This window comes from Geotrypetes seraphini, chromosome 3, assembly GCF_902459505.1.
Source record: "Geotrypetes seraphini chromosome 3, aGeoSer1.1, whole genome shotgun sequence".
Lineage (NCBI taxonomy): Eukaryota > Metazoa > Chordata > Amphibia > Gymnophiona > Dermophiidae > Geotrypetes > Geotrypetes seraphini.
Window position 1 is genome coordinate 309,629,770 of NC_047086.1, and position 19,416 is coordinate 309,649,185.

The window sequence follows — 19,416 nt, forward strand, 5'->3', positions numbered from 1 at the left end:
TCTGCTGTTCTTCCTGCTGGTTAATCAGCTGAGCTGGCAGGACATGGGGAGACCTGCGGCCCAGTTGATTGGGGCAGGGACAGCAGCTTTGATAGGAGGGAGAAGCTGTGCTTAGCGATTGCTCTTCTGATTGCTCTTCTGAGCAATTGCTAGGCATAGTTCTTCCTGCTCTTTACTAGTGATTCTCCACACAATTGGCATGCATATAATTTGCATGCAATTATGCTGAGAATCACTCATAAATTAAAAGTTGCTCCCACTATGGGCACTACATTAACTCGCCGGATTTTACCAGCGAGTTCTGAGAAGCTTCCTCTGAGAGGTGGGCTTGCCAGCCAGATGGAGTAGGCATCCCTCTGGTTGGCTGGCATCGGAAAGGTACAGAGGTGTCAGGGCAGGAGGGATGCCCACTCCCTCCTGCACCTCCAATTCATCTCCAGTGCCCCCCAAAATAAATTTCTGGCTGCACCTCTGCCACCAACATGTTGCCTAAGAACCATTCTTCAAATAATCCTTAATATGCCTAAATGTTAGGTGCATTAATACCCAGGCTAGTATTCTATAAAGGAAAGTAAGGGACTGTATTCCTTTATAGAATAGGCACCACTCCAGCCATCTAACTGTAGGTGTCCTGTTACAGAAATGCCCCCATCATGTCCACCACCACCACATCACAACCCCTCATCTTCCTTTAAATTAGCAATAAAAGATAATACAAATACAGTCCCAAGGTCTTCTATATATAAAAAAAACAACACCCCAGCCAATATAAGCTATTCATTAAACTACTTTTATAACCGACAGCATCATTCAAATAATTACAACTACAGCTGAAATTTACTATTTGGTTTCAGCTGAAACCAAAACCAGACCTACATGAAGTCTAATCTGGGTTCTGTTCTCTCCCTCTCTTCCTCCATCCTGTTTGGGGTGGGGAGGGAGGGAGACTGGCTGGCTACTCCTGTTCAAGGGAAAAGGGGATTTGGGCCAATGCTAAAAATCAAGCAGCGGGTTTTGGTCAAAACTGAAAACTTTTCCAAAGGCGATTTTCAATGACACTGAAAATGTGTCATAAATGGTTTTGGAACTGTTTGGCACCAAAACCAAAATGAGTGGCCTTTCTATAGGAGTAAAGTCTGGATTCTATACAAGATTATAGAGAATTTCAATATAAAACCTGCACCCCTATCTCATTCCCCCCACTTTCTACATTTCCCTTGCCATGAAGCTAGATTACTTTCAAATCTTTAAACAAACAAAACCCCCCACAACTCAGGAACAATTAAAATTTACTTCTGCTACCAGATCTTTTGCAGTAAGTTCTACTTTACTTATTTTCATTTCACGCTGTTCTCTTATCTGGACTTCCAAAACACACGTGCATATAAAAATCATATTTACTCTATGCAAAAATGACTTTCTTGGTCACAATATAGCCTTTGAAAACATATGATTCCAATAACCAATAACATTTGCAAACAAATATCTTGTCATTTTCTGAAAACAAAAGGCCTCAGATTACACATATCTGCCAAACTGTAGTGAGTGCAAAACTGTCAGAAGTAAACACACAAAATATATATTATTAACACATGACTTGTCATTCATAGCATGCTTCTCTCCATATATGATTTTCAAAAATGAATTGTCTTTTCATAAATATTTCTGCCCGACATTGTTCTTAATTAAAGCTTCTTATGTAGAAATCAGTTTGCAAACAGTACTGTATATATTTAAGATATTATTTCATACTATTACAGAAAATAAGCTATATCGTTATTCCTTTCTGACCAGCTTCTAACAATCTTGGATAGATACAAAGTAATTATTAAGAATTAGGAATACTTAAAAAAGAAAAAGACAACCAGCAAGGTTGGAATCCGACTTCAGCTGCCTGGTGCTCTATTAGGCTTCTCCTGCTCCCTCTAGCGTTTATAAAGTGCAGTCAGCTACCTCACAAAGCAGCAGCCAAGCAGGTCCAACCCATCAATGACATCAGTGTCTCACTCAGCCACTGTTAGGTGAAGCTTTAACTTCAGACTTTGAGGTGGGCTCTCTGTAGATCTGGAATGCTGTCCCTCTCTCCCTCCTTCTCAGTGTAGGAGGAGTGACCTAGCGCTGAACAAGCTCAAATCAGAGTGACTTCTGCTTGTTTTCCCGTTCGTTGCATTACTTCGAATTACCGAGAGTGGAATTATTGCTGCCCCTGCCTTAAAACTTGGACTTTCTTTTCTTCTCCTTCTTCCCATCTTTCAGGTAAGAGTTTGGTTTTATTTTGGAAGGAATGGGAGGGGGGGGGTCTTCTCTCACATAATAATTCAAAAAAAATTCAAGTTAAGTAAGTATAATATTTGATTTAAAAATGCACAAAAATCAACGATCTCTACACGCTAAAAACAGTCTGCACGGCATAACTCTGAATGACGGCAGTGCACTATGCAATCGAGGACACAGCTAAAAAGCACGACTGCCAAGAAATGGTTTAGAAGACGGTACGATAACCTTCATTGTTATGCAAGAGCTCGAATATAATATTGCAATCTGGATTAAGTGAGATCCTCGTGTGCGTGAATTTTTAACTACTACAAAAATTCTACCTTAACATCGTGCCCCTAATCTCCCAAAAGTATCATACATGATAAGATGATCGCTTAATAGATTTTTTGTTTTTTTCCCCATTGAAAGGAAATCAATAATCCCGAAGTACATGAGCATAATATTCACTACAGAGAGAGAACCCCGATCTAGTTTACGGCTAGCTTACAGGATGGCTTCTGCAGATTTAGCAGTCTTTGCAAAGAATAAACAAACAGCTACACCTAGGTTTTAAAATCTGTACTACTCGCTCGCAGTCTGTCTGTGGTTTTTCAACATGCCACGAGCTTCAACTGTTTCCATTCAGGTTGATATAAAGAGGGAGTTTCAAACCTTCTCCACTTCTCAGGGTTATGCCAAATTTCATTCCTTGGACAAAAGTACTATGTGACTAGCCTAGCAATTTGACTAAATCTACTGAGACAAACAAAGCTAAGCTTTAGAGCAAAGCCTCCTGCACACAGTGGCAAACCCCCCACCACTGTTAGATTCAAGATAATAAAAAAAAAAAATACCCTCACCCCCAAATCCAGTTGTTTTCCTTATCAGAAAAAAAAAAAAAGATAGCTAAAAGTTGAAAGCAGTTAATGGTCTGAAAGATTTCAAATGAGAATGAATTTTTACATTTAAGCTTTGCTTCCACAATGTACAAAATATATTTTACCTCTGAAAAACTATTCCACATGCAACAGACCCAAAGTTCTTACTAAAAATTTGAAGGGGGGATGTATTGTTGCTGTGCATGTGACATACAACTGATTTTTTATACAAATTTGGAATTTTTAAAATCACATAAACACCAAAAATTCTACTTCAAACACTATATTCAGTAATGCAAATTATACTGTAATAATTTTGAAAGCAAATAGTTTCAGGTATACAAGTACAGCACATTTCAGTTTACTCCCTAATAGGGGTCTGCTAACCCCCCGTTTTTGCAGACAGCAGTAAAATCTTTGATTAAAGTATTTTCACTGAAGTCTGCCCAAAGGTTGCAGCTGCTAACACACTTTAATGTCAGGACATAAGAAAGGCTTAAATTAACCAAATCAGTCTTCCTGAAAGAACTGCCCAGAACCAAAGTGGTGGTGTGCTTTATTTAACAAAGAAGATTGAACCATGCAAATCTGCAGTATACGTTTAGATTTAGCTTGTATTATTCTAAACCTATTATACTAACAACTAAAAAAGGCAAAAGTCCCGACATAAAAATCATGCTCTTAGAAACCAATGATAATTATTCCATATTAATTTATTTAACAGTATATTTTCTACTCTGGGCCTGATGGACCAAACACTATTCTTAAAATACCTGAGGGGAGGGGGGGGGGTCTGGCATGTTAAGATAAAGTTTAACCAGCATTAGAGCTACAGTATAGTATCAATGTCTCTACTAACATAAAGGACTCATTATTGCTTATCTCATGGTCTATAGATCTAGTTTGAATACAAAGAGAATGTGGCTTTGTTTTTCACTTTTAAATCAAGTGTGGTCAGTTCACCATCGGACAAACAGTTCAGATTCAGAAATAACTAGTGACATGTAGAGACCCCACCTAAAAAGCTAATAAAAAGTGGGGGGGAATCGGGGGTTTTTTTTGTGTCACAGTCCTTTTTCCCTTTTTCTTTCTTTTCACTTGGTGATTAATCCCTTCTCTACTGTACTGATTAAGATAATTTTCTGTGGTCAAATAAGACAATGTGAAATAAATGTGGTTATAATCTTACTGCTGTCAGGCTTTGCTAGCAGACTATAAATTTTACCTGTGGTCCCTTTTCTATAGTTCAGTGGCCAATCTGATAGAAACTCCAATTACATTTAGCATCTATGCCTTCGAGGCATGCAGCCCTGACAAATATTTCTGTTCACTGGGATGAAAAATGAAACTATCAGCTTAAGTGTACAACATGAAAAACTGTGTAAGGTTTTTGTTTTTTTTTAATGACTGATCTGAAATAATTCTTGACAAAAAATATGCCATTATATACACTAAATTTGCCTACTTTCCAACCCAAATTTAGGGGCTGTACATTATAAATACATACCTTTTGTATATATTTACTATAAGAGGTTCTTAATATTAGACTAAGGAACCTATTTACTAATTATTTTCCCTATATATGTCCCTCCCATAGTCTATAAAACATCATATTAATATTTGGTTTGGTAAAATCAGAAAACATTTTCTGCATCCATCAAATAAGGTCGGTATAAGCACATTATAATTACGATGGCAGTTCCTAAATAGGTTTAAAATTTCAGAAATCTAAGCAAGTATTGATTCTAACTTGATTTATAAAATCCTCAACAGATCTAAACAATCTTGCACAATTAAACCACTTTGTTTGAAATAGATTGCTGGCGATAATGACTGCATAAACATCATGACTAATGAAATAAACATGGGCAAGATTCAACAAAGTCTTTCATGAGAGGAAGGTTTTCTTTTTTTTTTCCCTGTGGCCTCCATGGTTGTGCTCAACAGGAGGCTTTGTTGCAGTTAAAGCAAAGCAGACTGGAAAGCCAAGATCTGACTTACAGCTCCAAAATCAGACTTTATACAGCATTCACCACCACCAAGTGACTGAAAATAGGGAATTCCAAAGCAATCTTTTTAAATTTCACCCCTTTTAAGAGAAATGAATCACTATCAAGTAAACACACAAAAGGCACTAAAAATCTTTTTCTAAGCTTAAAAATATATTTTAACTTATAGGGGTCCTTTAACAAAGCCGCACTAGTGGTTTTATCACACGCACCGGATTAGCACGTGCTAGCCGGAAATCTACCATCTGCTCAAAAGGAGGTGCTAGCGGCTAGCACGTGCGGCAATTTAACGCACGCTATTTTGCGCGTTAAGGCCCTAGCGCGGCTTTGTAAAAGGAGCCCATAGACTTCCTAGTTACCATTAATGCAAAGCCAAAAAAGGGAGTATTTAAAATAAATAGTTCTTTCTGCAAGATGTCAAGATATTCTTTAAGAATTAGTGTCTAGAGCAGGGGTGTCAAAGTCCCTCCTCGAGGGCCGCAATCCAGTCGGGTTTTCAGGATTTCCCCAATGAATATGCATGAGATCTATTAGCATACAATGAAAGCAGTGCATGCAAATAGATCTCATGCATATTCATTGGGGAAATCCTGAAAACCTGACTGGATTGCGGCCCTCGAGGAGGGACTTTGACACCTGTGGTCTAGAGCAACTGTTTCACCATAACGCTTAAAACATTTACCTCTGTGAAGCAGCTTCTTAATCGTAACATTGTAAAACTGTAACTGAACATTCCATTTCTCATCACATAGCAGTTACTAAAACAAAGTGATCTAAATAAAAGAAGACTTACATAAGGAGTATAAAGAGAAATGGAGACAGAAATTGGTTTGGTTACATACCATAAATGTTCTTTTTAACAACTTGGTTTCTCACCATTTTTTGCAGTTAAAAAGAGACTAAAAGGAAACTGATAAGTATCAAGTTTAACGAACGTAAAGAAAGACCTGTGTTAATATCATGACCAGTCTGAATATCATGCCTTTGTAACCTCTTTTCATGGCCTTGGGTGAAGTGCCAGGAACCTACTAACCTCCTTTTCTTACCAGGTACTACACTGTTTATATTCTAGAAGTGGGAAAACATTGGCTGCACTTGAAAGGACAATGCCAGTTTTTGTTTCCTGTTCTTTCATTTTAGACATGAGCAAGTCACGTTGGCAACTTTGAAATGAAAATTTCAACTCAGAATCAGCCAGGTGGCAACAAAAAATAATAAATTCATTATTTTAAGGTTTTATCACCATGTTAAACACAAAAGGCCAGATTCTATAAAGGATGTCTAAAGTAGGCATCGAAAGAAAGTAATTAACTTAACCCCCCCTCCCCCCTTGTTTAGTAAGTTGCAATAGAGGTTTCTACCGCAGTCCAGGGTGCAAAATGCTCAAGTATCAGAGTATTTAGCACCCTGGACCAAGGTAGAAACCTTTATCATGACTTGGTAAATGGGCACCTATCTGATTCTCTAAAATGTGAATATCTAAGGCAGAACACCTAACATCGCCTAATGCCTAAGTGGGCATGCTTATGGGTGGAGCGAGAGTTAGGTGTCCATAGGTGTGACTCACAACTGAACTGAGATGTCTATAGAGTAGGCCAGTAAAACTCTGGCCTACTTTATAGATGTTTACGTTTTTTCTTAGACGTTCTTAGCTTCAATTCTCTTAATGGCACCTAAGCGTGACTGACACATGAACAATGCTGTTTTTTTAGGCAGCTACCAACTTAGGCACTGTTTATAGAATCTAGCCCAAAATATTCAAATTAGGCTTTACTGTATATATTGTAGCAACAAGTTAGCACTGTAGCACTGTAATAAGAATTTAAAACATTATTTATCCCTTTCACTAATGTTCATTCCCCTAGAGAAAAGATATAGGACCTTGATCAAAAAAAGATTTTTTTACACAGCCAAAGAACGAGAAGTCACTTTTTAAAATAAGGCCTATAATCCTTTACTTTATAATGATTTTGCCTTGTTTGTAAACCCAGCGGAGCACATAAAAACTCATTTATGTAATAATTATCAATTTCCAGGAAGGTGAAGCTTAATGTGCTTTTTGAAAGGTTTTGCAGTTTTGTCTTAAGGTTGCTTGAATTAACTTTGCAAGCAAAAGTAAATGAAGCAGAATCATAGTACTTCATTACAAACCCTTGAAATTAAAAGCAGGAAGCTGAGGAAAATACAATTCTTAAAATTACTCTAGTTTGGGCTCATTTTCAATTTTATTTTTCATAATCTAATTATACATTAAAAAAATAGAAAGTTATATCCTGTGCTAAGAAGCACACTTGTTTCTCAATGAACCCTTCAAATTCCAAGAAAAAAAGAGTTAGAGGTCTTTTTGCATGCCTAGCATTAAACAAAAGAATGGGGCACCTTCCTGAAACCTGATGATCCTGGAAAATGCAACTACTAGCTGGAGCTTAAAAAGGATTTAACTCTTACTGTTGACCATGCCAAGCAGTAAATCTAATAAAAATGTATTTTTCTACAGCTTAACGTTTTTAATTTTAGAATCAAGCATTATTAAAATAATACTTAAAGATAGCCATTGCAAATCGAGTAACTGAATTTATTATACCAAATCAATAAGTAGTTTTACATTACTAATGTTTTTTTTACATTACTAAATAAAATTATCATGCTACTTTAATATCTAATTTTTACCTTAAAAATGACAGAAATGTATTACAGCAACAATCAAAAACCCTGTTCAGGTAAATAGTGATATCCAGCAATTGTGCTTTATACACATCTGGATTCCTCTTTGAGGAAATTTAACCATCTCTTAGCTACTCTAATAGCTTAGTAAACATACAATAAAAATGAAAACAGTGTTTGTCAGGATTGTAGCAGTATTTATATTTGTTATGTCAACATATTAAAGAAATTGCATAAACAGCAAGCAGCAAGAGTGTTTAGTTTAGGGTGGATAAAAAAAAAAAATACTAACATTCAATTTCCAACACTTAAACTGTACCACAGTAAGAGTTTAAAAGACTGTTTCAAAAGTAGTAATGATTATACTTTACAGCAACAAAATTACAGCTTAGTAAGGATTCTTGTATTCTGTTGCTCTCCTTCTTTTAAGTCTCACATTATGTTTTGTTCATATATTGTAATAGCGCCATTCAAAACCATGGCTCCATAAAGCCTCCCAATTTGATGATGCAGAAATTTGTCCATAGCATCTACACCAGTGGGGGTCAGTTTTCTTTTCATCCTGCAAGCTCAGCTTTCATGATTTGATGTCGGTGCATAAACAGAGACAGCTCTAGAGAAGGGAAGATTTAGTATGGTGCAGGGTTTCCTGCTTCTGTGTGAATAAAAAGTGTAGGGTAGCCCAGCTCTTATGTGGACAGGACCACTGTGGCCTTTGATATGCAAAATCCTGTTTCCATCTATAGTTCCCATTATAAAAGGGAAGGGCAAGATATCAAACATAAGCACAGAGAGACCTGAAGGAAACAGTTTTTGATTTCAGTAAGAAAGGGGAATGTAAAGAAAAGCCTAATCCACATTTTTGACAGTGTCTTTTCCTTTCAAAAAGGTCAGCTTTTTTTTTTTTTCCTCTTTTTTTCCTCCTTGTCTTTTCATGCATTTTAGGGAGAAAGAATGAAATCCTCACAGAACCTCATGAGTTTTCACTTAAAATCTTACACTGCCACCGATAGAAGACAGGCAAGGAAAGAGGGTTTGCATAACAAATGGAAGAAAGGGGAAACAGTTTAGATGTTGAAAAGGCAAAACAAATACTATTTTCTGTTTTCTTCTATTTGTACCTGTATTTCTGTCTCATGATTAAATATTATGTACTTTAGCCTCTAAACTAGAAACCAAAGTGAAAACTTCTACATGCTTCACTTTGCAGCTGTTTTGCCCATTCTTTGGTATTTTCTACAATGGATCCTATCCATCTGCAAAATATCTACCCCATTACATCAGTGCTGCAAGCAACATAGCACAAAGTACTCAATTATAAATTCACTTGCACAAAAGAATATCTTGGTGATTGTCCTCACTATATGGCTAGTGTACAATGTAAGTAATCAAACTAAACATTCTAACATTGAGCAAGAGTTTTTCAAGTGTCTTCTTAAGTGAACCGCGATCCCCTGAATTCTATATACTGTAAGTCGCCCAACGTTGGGTGCCTTAATTTGCAAACGGATCCAAAATCCATGTGCAACTTAATGAGGAAATGGGTATCAATCGGCCACTGAATTGGTGCTTGATTGAAGTTTTGTGTGGATCTCCCCTGTGTGCTAGTCTACAACTTGGCACCTAACATTTTCCCTGCACAATCCAAAAGGAGATGGAGTCTAACCTTTGGAAATGCCCATGACCTCCTATGCTCCCTCCCCTGGCCACAAGTTATAGAATAGTGATGATTCAGGCCTCACTTTGTACCTAACTTTAGGTACTAAGCTTATGCCTGATAGAAACAGGTGCAAGTCCAGTGCCCAACCTGCACACTATGCTCATATTCTATAAAGATAAGGCACCCTTTATACAATTGCATTTTTCTTTTAAATCATATTTTCTACTGTAGGACCAATTCTTATTTATTGTATTTTGTTTTGAATTGGTTTTTCCTTTTAAAATTACTCTCCACTGTATGACTTATGCTTATTTGTTGTAAACCGCTTAGAACCATTTTTTGGTTAGGCGGTATATATAAAAATAAAATAATAATAATAAAGGCCCGGTCAGTGGCAAAGTAAGGGTGGAGGGGGTGGTCAACCCTGGGTGCCATATTGGTGGGGGCGTAGGTACCCTTCTTCCTCTCCTCCCCCCCCCCCCCCCCGCCTCTCTTTCCTTATACCTTTAGTTGAAGCTGTTGTTCGCGGAAGTCAAGAGCGTGCTCTTTGTGATCCTGTTGGCTCTCCTGCTGGCGTCACTTCCGGGCACCACACATAGGAAGTGACGTCAGAGGGCGAGCCGACAGGGTCATGAGGAGCATGTTGCTGACCGCTGTGAGCAACTTCAACTAGAGGTACGAGGGAAGGGGCGCACGCGGCAGGTGGGAGCAGAGATGAGGGCAGGGAGGGGCGCTCCCACCCGGGGCACCTTTCACCCTCACGCTGCCACTGGGCCCAGTGTGGATCTTTCTGGTGCCAGCTTTCAATGCTATATATAGAATCTGCCTCCACCCCAAAATTTGTGCTATTTACCACATTTCTCCAACACTTCATCTGTACAGTAGCCATTTTCAACTGATTACTCTGCTTTCCAGTGTGAAATATTGTCATGATTTCTCTTTCTGCAATGCATCTGATGTCAGTGAATTAATGTAGGAAAACAAAATTAGTGGTAACATAAAATAACCAAAACTGACATACAGTGCATATTTCATATGAGGAGGATGTTAAATATGCATTAATATACAATGGCTTTAGGACACTGTATCCTAGAACAGATGCTTTGCTTGCAGGATGCTATGCAATTACTGAAAATGTAGCAAATTACAGCTACTGCATTATTTAATAAGGGTTAAACATTTCTTTTTCGGACTTACGCTTAGCAACAGTCTTTGAGATCTTATATGGAAGGGATAATGGGAGATCTCTTAAAAAAAAGACATTTTCATTGAGAATAATCCAAATTGATGGCTTAGTGATGAGCGTACTGTGATTCTACACTAGGGGTGGTTAATCATGGTCCTTGAGGGCCACAACCTAATCAGGGTTTCAAGATTCCCATAATTAATATGCATGAGATTGAAGTGCAGGTATTGCTTCCATTTTATACAAATAGATCTCATTAAAGGGTAATGGATTTGATATACTAACTGTGGTTCAACCAAAGTGATTAACATATATTATATTCAGGTACTTTTTCTGTAACCTAGTGGGCTCACAATCTAAGTTTTATATCTGGGGCATGCATATTTATTGTGAAAATCTTGAAAATCCAACTGGGGTTTTCACTCTTGATAACTATAGTTGCCAAACCCTCTCCTATAAGTTAGGATTTTCTCTGGCTCTCAAATATGCTTTCCAATTAGTTGTTTGTCTCATACTGTTTCTTTAAAGAACATAGATAGATGGTAGGTGAAGAACTAAATATATTATTTATATTTATGACACAAAATGGCTTTTGTACTCAGTGAGAGACAGACCATAACTCATAATGTGCAGTTATCTAATATATCACAAACCAAAATTATTAAGGCCCCTTTTTATCAAGCTATGTTAGGGTTTTTTTTTTTATCGCTGGCCACTGCAGTAAAAGCTCCAACACTCATAGGACTTCTGTAAGCGTTGGAGCTTTTACCTCAGTAGCCCGTGATAAAAAGCCCTAACGCAACTCATACAATTTAACTACAGTAAAATGTGACAGAACCATACATAATCCATGTTTGTTTATATTTACTAGATTCTTGGTATACTGCCTATCTATGATGGTAAAACCAAGTTTACATTTTACATACTTGTAAAATAAATCCATAACCCATTAATTAAGCCAGTATATTTCTACTTGTCATTTGTGACTATTATTGAATAGTGGATATTAATGCAGAGAATCAAGAGTAACTGCACACATATCGTCAGTGTGGCTGTACTTCAATTCGCAATGCAAAATGTTCATGTGTCACTGCTTAGAAACAGAATTTCTGCCTAGCTAGTTGAAAAAGCTAACTATATTTACTACTGTACTTGAACTGAAGCACTGGAACACTTTAAGTGAAATCCAGCAAATGTACAGTTTGTACACTTCAATTTCTGACTTGTTTAAGGTCTCAAAAACTGAGATTACTGTTGAAGATGCAATTAATTTGGAAGCACTTTTGAAAGTTTGCAAAAAAAAAAAAGTAATGTAATTGATTGTATTTGCTTGTACCAATACATTGCTCTTGCTTTACAGGGAGTTAAGCGAAAAAAGGATATTCCAAACAGGAAGATATCTGTGAAGCACATAACCCACATCCATTTTCTTAAAGGGAAGACAAAAAGTCCATTTCTCTTAGGATGTGCAGGGATATTTTCTGCTTCTAAAATTCTGAGCAAGGGCAAGGGATGTAAAAGTCGGAAACAGTGATGCTTCATGGCAAGTGTGAACTTATCAGGATGTGACTGCTGTACACATTTTACTCTTAACTGATTTTAGACTGCACAAACCCTTTTTTTGAGCATCCCGAAGAGGCCTTTGTTCTCCAGCCTTTAACATCATGCATGGTTTCTCTGGTGTGGAACTGAAGTTATTATCTAAAACTATACTAAAGAGAGGAGATTATAAGAATTACAGACTCAGCAGTTTTTTTAAAGAGTTCAGCCGAATGAAAGGGTGCATACACAATTTAGGTTTGAAATATTTACAAAATAAGGAAAGCACATTCTAATATGGCCTCAAGAATCAATTGAAGCTTTTGATCTCAGCTATTTGCTGCACTCATGGTAGACTTTTGTTGGAATGTTGATCAGAAGTAGTGGGATTAATCAGAAGGTATATCGCTGTCATCTACACTGTGAAAAAGGAACCACAAGAAGGACTAAACCATATTCCTAGACTTCCAGAAGTGGACAGCATATATTTATGTTCACTGGATTTCTGCAAGCACACAGTTTACTCACATCTTTAAATCAGGTAGGACAGAAACTGATATCTCTTCTTGTCATGCTTGGGAGAATAAAGTGCAAGTTATAATCAGATCTTCAACAAGGAAGGTCAAAGTTGGAATCTATAATTGGCATTATAAATTTGTATTACACTAATTAAAATGAAAGCTGAAATATGTTAGGTGCCATCTTTTGAAGACTCAATTACTTAAGGAGGGAATTTTAATTAAGACATTGCAGAGTAGAATTTTTATTGAAACAATTTATTTGGTTGGTTCAGTTTCAATGTTACACTGCAAAAAAAACACAAAACTGTCAAACTAGTCTCTTCGCATATTACCATTTAGAGAAGCTTTAAACAATGATGAGAAATTGCCACACTAAATTATATATGTAATTAAGTTCTTCAGTAGCCAACTGGTTTGACATGAATAGAAGCACCTTTAGTGTTTGACATCATTTTTTATTTTACTACTTTAACTACTCAAGTTGTAAACAACAATATTTGATGTATACAATGTACATAGAACATAAAGCCATTCCCCAAAATGGGACAGTGCATTTAAGCCCTTGGGAGAAGCCAAGCTGTATTTTTAATTTTAGTTTTAACATTTCCTATAAGAGTGAATTAAAACATTTCTTCAAGCAAAATTGATTTCTCAAGTTTCAGGAATGAAAGAAATCTTTTAGAAAGTTTGAAATTAGATACAAACTTACAAATGAAATAATGAGTTAAAAATTTATGATTTAGATATTATTTCAGGGCAATTCTTTAAAGGCAGACAACTTGTTGGTTTCAGTGTAATAGCTTCCTCTATCACCCTGAAAGTAGATGCTGGACTGGGAATAGACTCAGATCTAGCATATGGCAACATGCAGCACTACTGTTGAGTCACTGGAAAGGTCCATTTATACCCAAACTTAATGTTTATTCTTCGTATTTGCTATACTGCCTTAACTGACTCGCAGGAGAAGGCAATGTACCAGCTAGAAAAGACAACAGAAAAGAACTACAATATTACAAAAGGAAAATTAAAAAATGCATTTGAATTTAAGTTATACCAGAAGGAAGGAGGGAGAAAGGAAATGGGAATGAATAGATACAAGGTGAGGGAAGGGAGAACAGATCTCAAATTCATGTTCATTCTCCAAAATATTTTTTTCTTTTAGAAAGAATAAAAATACATCCTTTTCATTTAGACAAGTTAAAAAATGAAAAAAAGTAAACATGTGTACATTTTTCTCCATTTTTAAATGTTTTTTTAATAGCATTTTCAATACCTTAAAATTCTAGTTTTTTTCTGTTTTTCCTTCTAGATTACTACAGTAACCAAACTCAAAACTATTCAACAGTGAGCATGACTGCTGTAAGCTGGAGCATCATTCTGATATGGACCAAAATTGGACTGTTCCTTAAAATGGCACCTCATTCTATCAGTGCCAAACCTTGCCCTTCAGTATGCCGTTGTGATGGAGGTTTCATTTATTGCAATGATCGTGATTTGACATCTATTCCTACAGGAATTCCAGAGGATGCTACAACCCTCTACCTTCAAAACAATCAAATAAATAATGCTGGAATTCCTTCTGACCTGAAAACTTTGGTCAAGGTAGAGAGAATTTATTTATATCGTAACAGTTTAGATGAATTTCCTACCAACCTGCCAAGGCATGTCAAAGAATTGCATTTGCAGGAAAATAACATCAGGACCATCACTTATGATTCACTTTCTCAAATTCCTACTCTGGAAGAATTACATTTAGATGATAATTCTGTTTCTGCAGTTAGCATTGAAGAAGGAGCATTTCGAGACAATGTTTTCCTCAGGCTTCTTTTTCTGTCTCGAAATCATCTTAGTACCATTCCCTGGGGTTTGCCTAATACAATAGAAGAACTACGTTTGGATGATAATCGTATCTCTACAATTTCAGAGGTGTCCCTCCAAGATCTAACACACCTGAAACGTCTTGTTCTGGATGGAAATCTTTTAAACAATTATGGCTTAGGAGATAAAGTCTTTATAAATCTGGTCAATCTGACAGAACTTTCTTTGGTTCGTAATTCTCTTACAGCTCCACCTGCTAGCTTGCCAGGTACAAACCTAAGAAAGCTTTACCTTCAAGAAAATCACATGAATCATGTACCACCAAATTCTTTCACTGAACTTAGACAGCTGTATCGATTAGATATGTCTAATAACAATATAAGTAATTTACCTCAGGGTATCTTTGATGATTTGGACAATTTGACTCAACTGTTTCTTCGAAATAACCCTTGGTATTGTGATTGCAAAATGAAATGGGTGCGTGATTGGCTACAGTTATTACCCTCTAAAGTGAATGTACGAGGGCTAATGTGTCAAGCACCAGAAAAAGTACGTGGGATGACTATTAAGGATCTTAATACAGAGCTATTCAACTGTAAAGATAATGCTATCAAAACTACTGTTCAAATTATTACAGCCTTGTCCAACACAATACATCCTCCTCAAAGACAATGGCCAACTTCTATGACCAAACAGACAGAAATAAAGACTCCTGACCTCCATAAAATTTATAGAACTACCGCAAGCCCAGTACGGAACATAATTACAATCACTATAAAATCTGTTACCACTGAGACTATTCTCATATCTTGGAAAGTTGCACTACCCATGACAGCATTAAGGCTGAGTTGGCTCAAAATGGACCACAGCCCTGCCTTTGGATCTATAACTGAAACTATTGTAACAGGTGATAGGTCTGAATATTTACTTACAGCTCTTGAGCCTGAATCACCTTATCGTGTATGTATGGTTCCCATGGAAACCAGTAACATCTACCTGTCTGATGAAACCCCTGTGTGCATAGAGACTGAAACCTTGCCCTTTAAAATGTATAATCCTACAACAACCCTAAACAGAGAACAAGAAAAAGAACCCTACAAAAACTCTAATTTGCCTTTGGCTGCCGTCATTGGAGGTGCAGTGGCTCTAGTGGCCATTATTCTACTTGCTTTAGTTTCCTGGTACGTTCACAGGAATGGATCCCTGTTTTCAAGGAACTATGCATATAGCAAGGGCCGGAGGAGAAAAGATGATTATGCTGAAGCTGGAACTAAGAAGGACAATTCTATCTTAGAAATCAGGGAGACTTCTTTTCAGATGATACCAATTAATAATGAACAAGTGCCCAAGGAGGAATTTGTAATACATACTATATTCCCACCTAATGGGATGAATCTGTATAAAAACAACCATAGTGAGAGCAGTAGTAACAGAAGCTACAGAGACAGTGGTATCCCAGATTCTGATAACTCACATTCATGATACTAAAAGAACTCAGACATTTTTAAAACAGAAATGGTGATTATAAGGTTACTGTTCTACTGCAAAACACTGGATAAAGACTGAAAAGCAATGTACTGTACATTTGCCATATAATTTATATTTAAGAACTTTTTATTAAAAGTTTCAAAATTTCAGGTTACAACTGCAATTAAATGTAGTGGAAATACCTGACTACAATTCTATATTTTAGTATTTTTTAGTAATTTGTACTGTATTTTCCTTGCTAATATTGAAGTTACAGACCATTTAGCTTTGTGTTCTACTGAGTAAAATAACTTGTTGACTGTGAAAATAATTTTTTTGAAGTGTTGAACAATCAGGATTTTACATTCTTTAGAGATAATTGTAGTACAAGCACAGGCCATTCTTCACTTTGGTATTAAACTTAATACTGGCTGACTGAAAACAAAAGTTGGGTAAACTCAATGCAAAATGTCGGATCTATTAACTCTATAAAACATAATTGTTTGAACAAAGAAAATTTGTGTATTAATGGGTGATATTAGTTATTTGACTGTAGCAACGAAAGTGTTTCATTAACTGCCACATATGTTTTTCCGTACAAATTCTTAACTGAGGTAAAGTAGTTAATAGAAATGGCCCTCTATTACTAAGCCACAGTACAGGTTTCTACCGTGGCCCAGGGCACTAAATGCTCCAACGCTGCTCTGATGCTCATAAGAATTTTATGACTGTTGGAGCATTTAGCTCTCCAGGCCACGGTAGAAACCTCTAAGGAGGGGGAATATTAGGTGTTTTTGACCTAAAATACAATCGCATTTTAACACAGCCTCAAACAGCTATTTTACCAAACTTAAGCAAGAGCTTTTTTTTTTCCCAGTTATTTAAAAAAAGAGAAAATTATTTTGTCTTCCTCAAAATTCAAACCCTACAATATGCATATTTGCAATGAAAAAAAAATCCCAAGAAACCACACACAGCTAAAAGATTCTATTATTAGCAAATTTAAGGCTCCTTTTACAAAGCCACGATGAGTTTTCTACCGCAGGCCGGCAAGGTAAATGCTCCGACATTCATAGGAATTCTATGAGCATTCACCTCTACAGCCCGCGGTAGAAACCTCTACCACAGCTTTGAAAAAGTCAGCATTAGGTTGCAAATACTAAAAGAAACAGAAATCTTAACTGGAAAATATTAGTTAAATATGAAAATCAGAGTTTAGTCAGCCAAATTTGAACATGTGTTTTAATGGGAATTAAAAATATTGTTCATTACTACCAGAGTTTCTAGAAAAGATTTGAATTTAAGTGTAATAGTTTCCTTCTGGCTTGCTATTAATTGTGTGCTATTTCATGTTCAAATACAAACCATTGTTTTGTTGCCATAATCATCCCACAGTATTTTTTTTTTCCAAATGAAAACCAAAGTGCATTGTACGCCCTTTGGCTGTCTTGTATGTGCCTTGATTCAATGCTATATGTATTCAGCTTTTTTAAATCAGTGACAAATTTTTCATACAGTGCTGAATATGAAAAAATAGCGTCTTCTTGCTGAATAAAATGAAAAAAAAAATTGAATATGATGTGATTTGCTCTTCCAAACATTCCTACAAGAAAATAAGGGACTCCATGGTGTGAATTTCCAATTTGATGTAACTCTTCTAACAAGAAATATACAATCAATTCCATTTACAGACTGCAAAGTTCAATTGGCCCTTTGTCTAGCCCAGTCCTGTAATGGTAGATCTGGCATTTTCATGATCAGATTATACATGGATTGCTACAAGATTATCAACAAAAGGCAAGCAAAGCACAGAAAAATACCCAAATGGGGTGAAGCATGAGAACAGTAAAATATAGGCTGACCTGAAACTGGAATTTAGGAAGTCATTTTATAATTGCCTACACAAGTACAAACCCCCAAATTCTATATATGGCAATCAAAATTGTGCACACACATTTGCACATGCAATTTAATTGAATAACAAACCAATTCGTACAAATAATTGGGTGCTAATAATCAAGTATTGGCACTAATTGACCATTAAAATTTGCATGTGCATCCTCCTAGTTGGGATTCTATAAAAATGCACATGTACATTTTCCATTCAGATCCAAAAAGGGGGCTTGGCCAAGGGAGGGGCATGGGTGGATGAAGAGCCCCTAGAATTCATGCAGTTACAGAATATGGCAGATCTCTGCCTAATTTAGGCACAAGGCATTACACCCGGTTTCAACTGGTGTAAATCCTCAAGCCCAAAACTGGGAAAGGATCCTAGCACTAAACACTGTTTTATACACATTGCCCAAATTGGGGCACCATCTATTGAAAAGCAGTATTCTTTTTCCGGTGCCCAAGTTTTGGCACCATTTGCAGAATCTAGTCCAAAGTGTATGCATACTTTTCACGATGCTGACTCTGGAAGAATTTTCTGACCCAAAGCAGGCAAATTATTCAAAGAAACCACGCATACACATTTTTACTGGTAATTCAGGGCATGCACTTTTTCCGAGATAAAACAAGAGCATATTTTTGGAAAATCCAAAAATCTGTGTGCTCTTTAAATACCACTCCAAGTCTAACAAGCCCATTTCTACAGGTAAACATTGCTTTTCCTATGAAAATTACTCTCCTATATTTTAAGCAGCAGTGGGCTACTTTCCATGCACAAAAGAGGTTTATACAATTTGCAAGATGTGTCAGTTCCAAACATGGTATTTATAAAATATGGGGAAATTATAATCACTTTTTATTTGATAAACTTAGCTCAGCTCCTACAAGACCTATTCAACAAATTGTTTAAAACTTTCAAAAATGTTGTAACAATATCTACAGATGATGAGATGTTAGTAGTACTGCATCTTTTTAAATGACAGCTGGGAAAGTGTACAAAAATCCACAACACTGATGGGCACAGAAAACAATTGTACTTCCTCTCTTACATATACTGTACTACAAAAGCCTTGCCTAAATGAATGCCAAGGCTTTGGACATGATAGCTTAAATGAGACTAGAAAATTTAATACAAGAAGAAGCAAAAACCAATGCAAGAACAGAAACCTAAGATTAGTAATTAACTAACCATCAGAAAACAGATTCACTAGTTCCGAACTGTATATTTTAACAGCACTTCTAAGCTAACAAGCATACCGTATATACGGTAATTGATAATATCTCCATTCACTTTATCAGATTAAACAATAGCGCCAACAAGTTGTTGTATGAATAATACCTAATTAATTCCCATTACCAAGCATTTTGTATGTAGACAGATATGTTCATTTGGACTTTGCTCACACCTTTTTCAGTTCTAGCTCAAAGTGAGTTACATTCAGGTACACTAGGTATAAGCTAGTTTTCTAGCTAAAACAATTTTCTTTTTACTTACAGGTACATACATCATCAAAGAATTTCCCAATCA

The 19,416-nt window shown here is 36.4% G+C and overlaps 2 protein-coding genes across 6 annotated transcripts in view; one reads left to right on the forward strand and one right to left on the reverse strand.

Moving 5' to 3' along the window:
- Nucleotides 1-19,416, reverse strand: part of MACROD2 (mono-ADP ribosylhydrolase 2) — a 1,978,548-nt gene that overhangs the window by 1,759,310 nt on the left and 199,822 nt on the right. The gene's annotated exons all lie outside the window — the stretch shown is intronic.
- FLRT3 (fibronectin leucine rich transmembrane protein 3) lies at nucleotides 2,035-17,557 on the forward strand. Of its 3 annotated transcripts, XM_033936382.1 has the most exons (5): nucleotides 2,035-2,256; nucleotides 6,032-6,192; nucleotides 9,018-9,187; nucleotides 12,014-12,733; nucleotides 14,023-17,557. In XM_033936382.1, exon 5 carries the CDS (start codon nucleotides 14,064-14,066, stop codon nucleotides 16,011-16,013), a length of 1,950 nt encoding a protein of 649 aa, XP_033792273.1. In that variant the 5' UTR covers nucleotides 2,035-2,256; nucleotides 6,032-6,192; nucleotides 9,018-9,187; nucleotides 12,014-12,733; nucleotides 14,023-14,063; the 3' UTR covers nucleotides 16,014-17,557. The 3 variants fall into 3 exon arrangements, with proteins under 3 accessions (XP_033792273.1, XP_033792274.1, XP_033792275.1); XM_033936383.1 differs by lacking the exon at nucleotides 9,018-9,187; XM_033936384.1 differs by lacking the exons at nucleotides 6,032-6,192; nucleotides 9,018-9,187.

Excerpts from the sequence above, each read along its gene's own strand:
- FLRT3 (XM_033936382.1), top strand. The coding sequence starts at position 14,064 with ATGACTGCTGTAAGCTGGAGCATCATTCTGATATGGACCAAAATTGGA.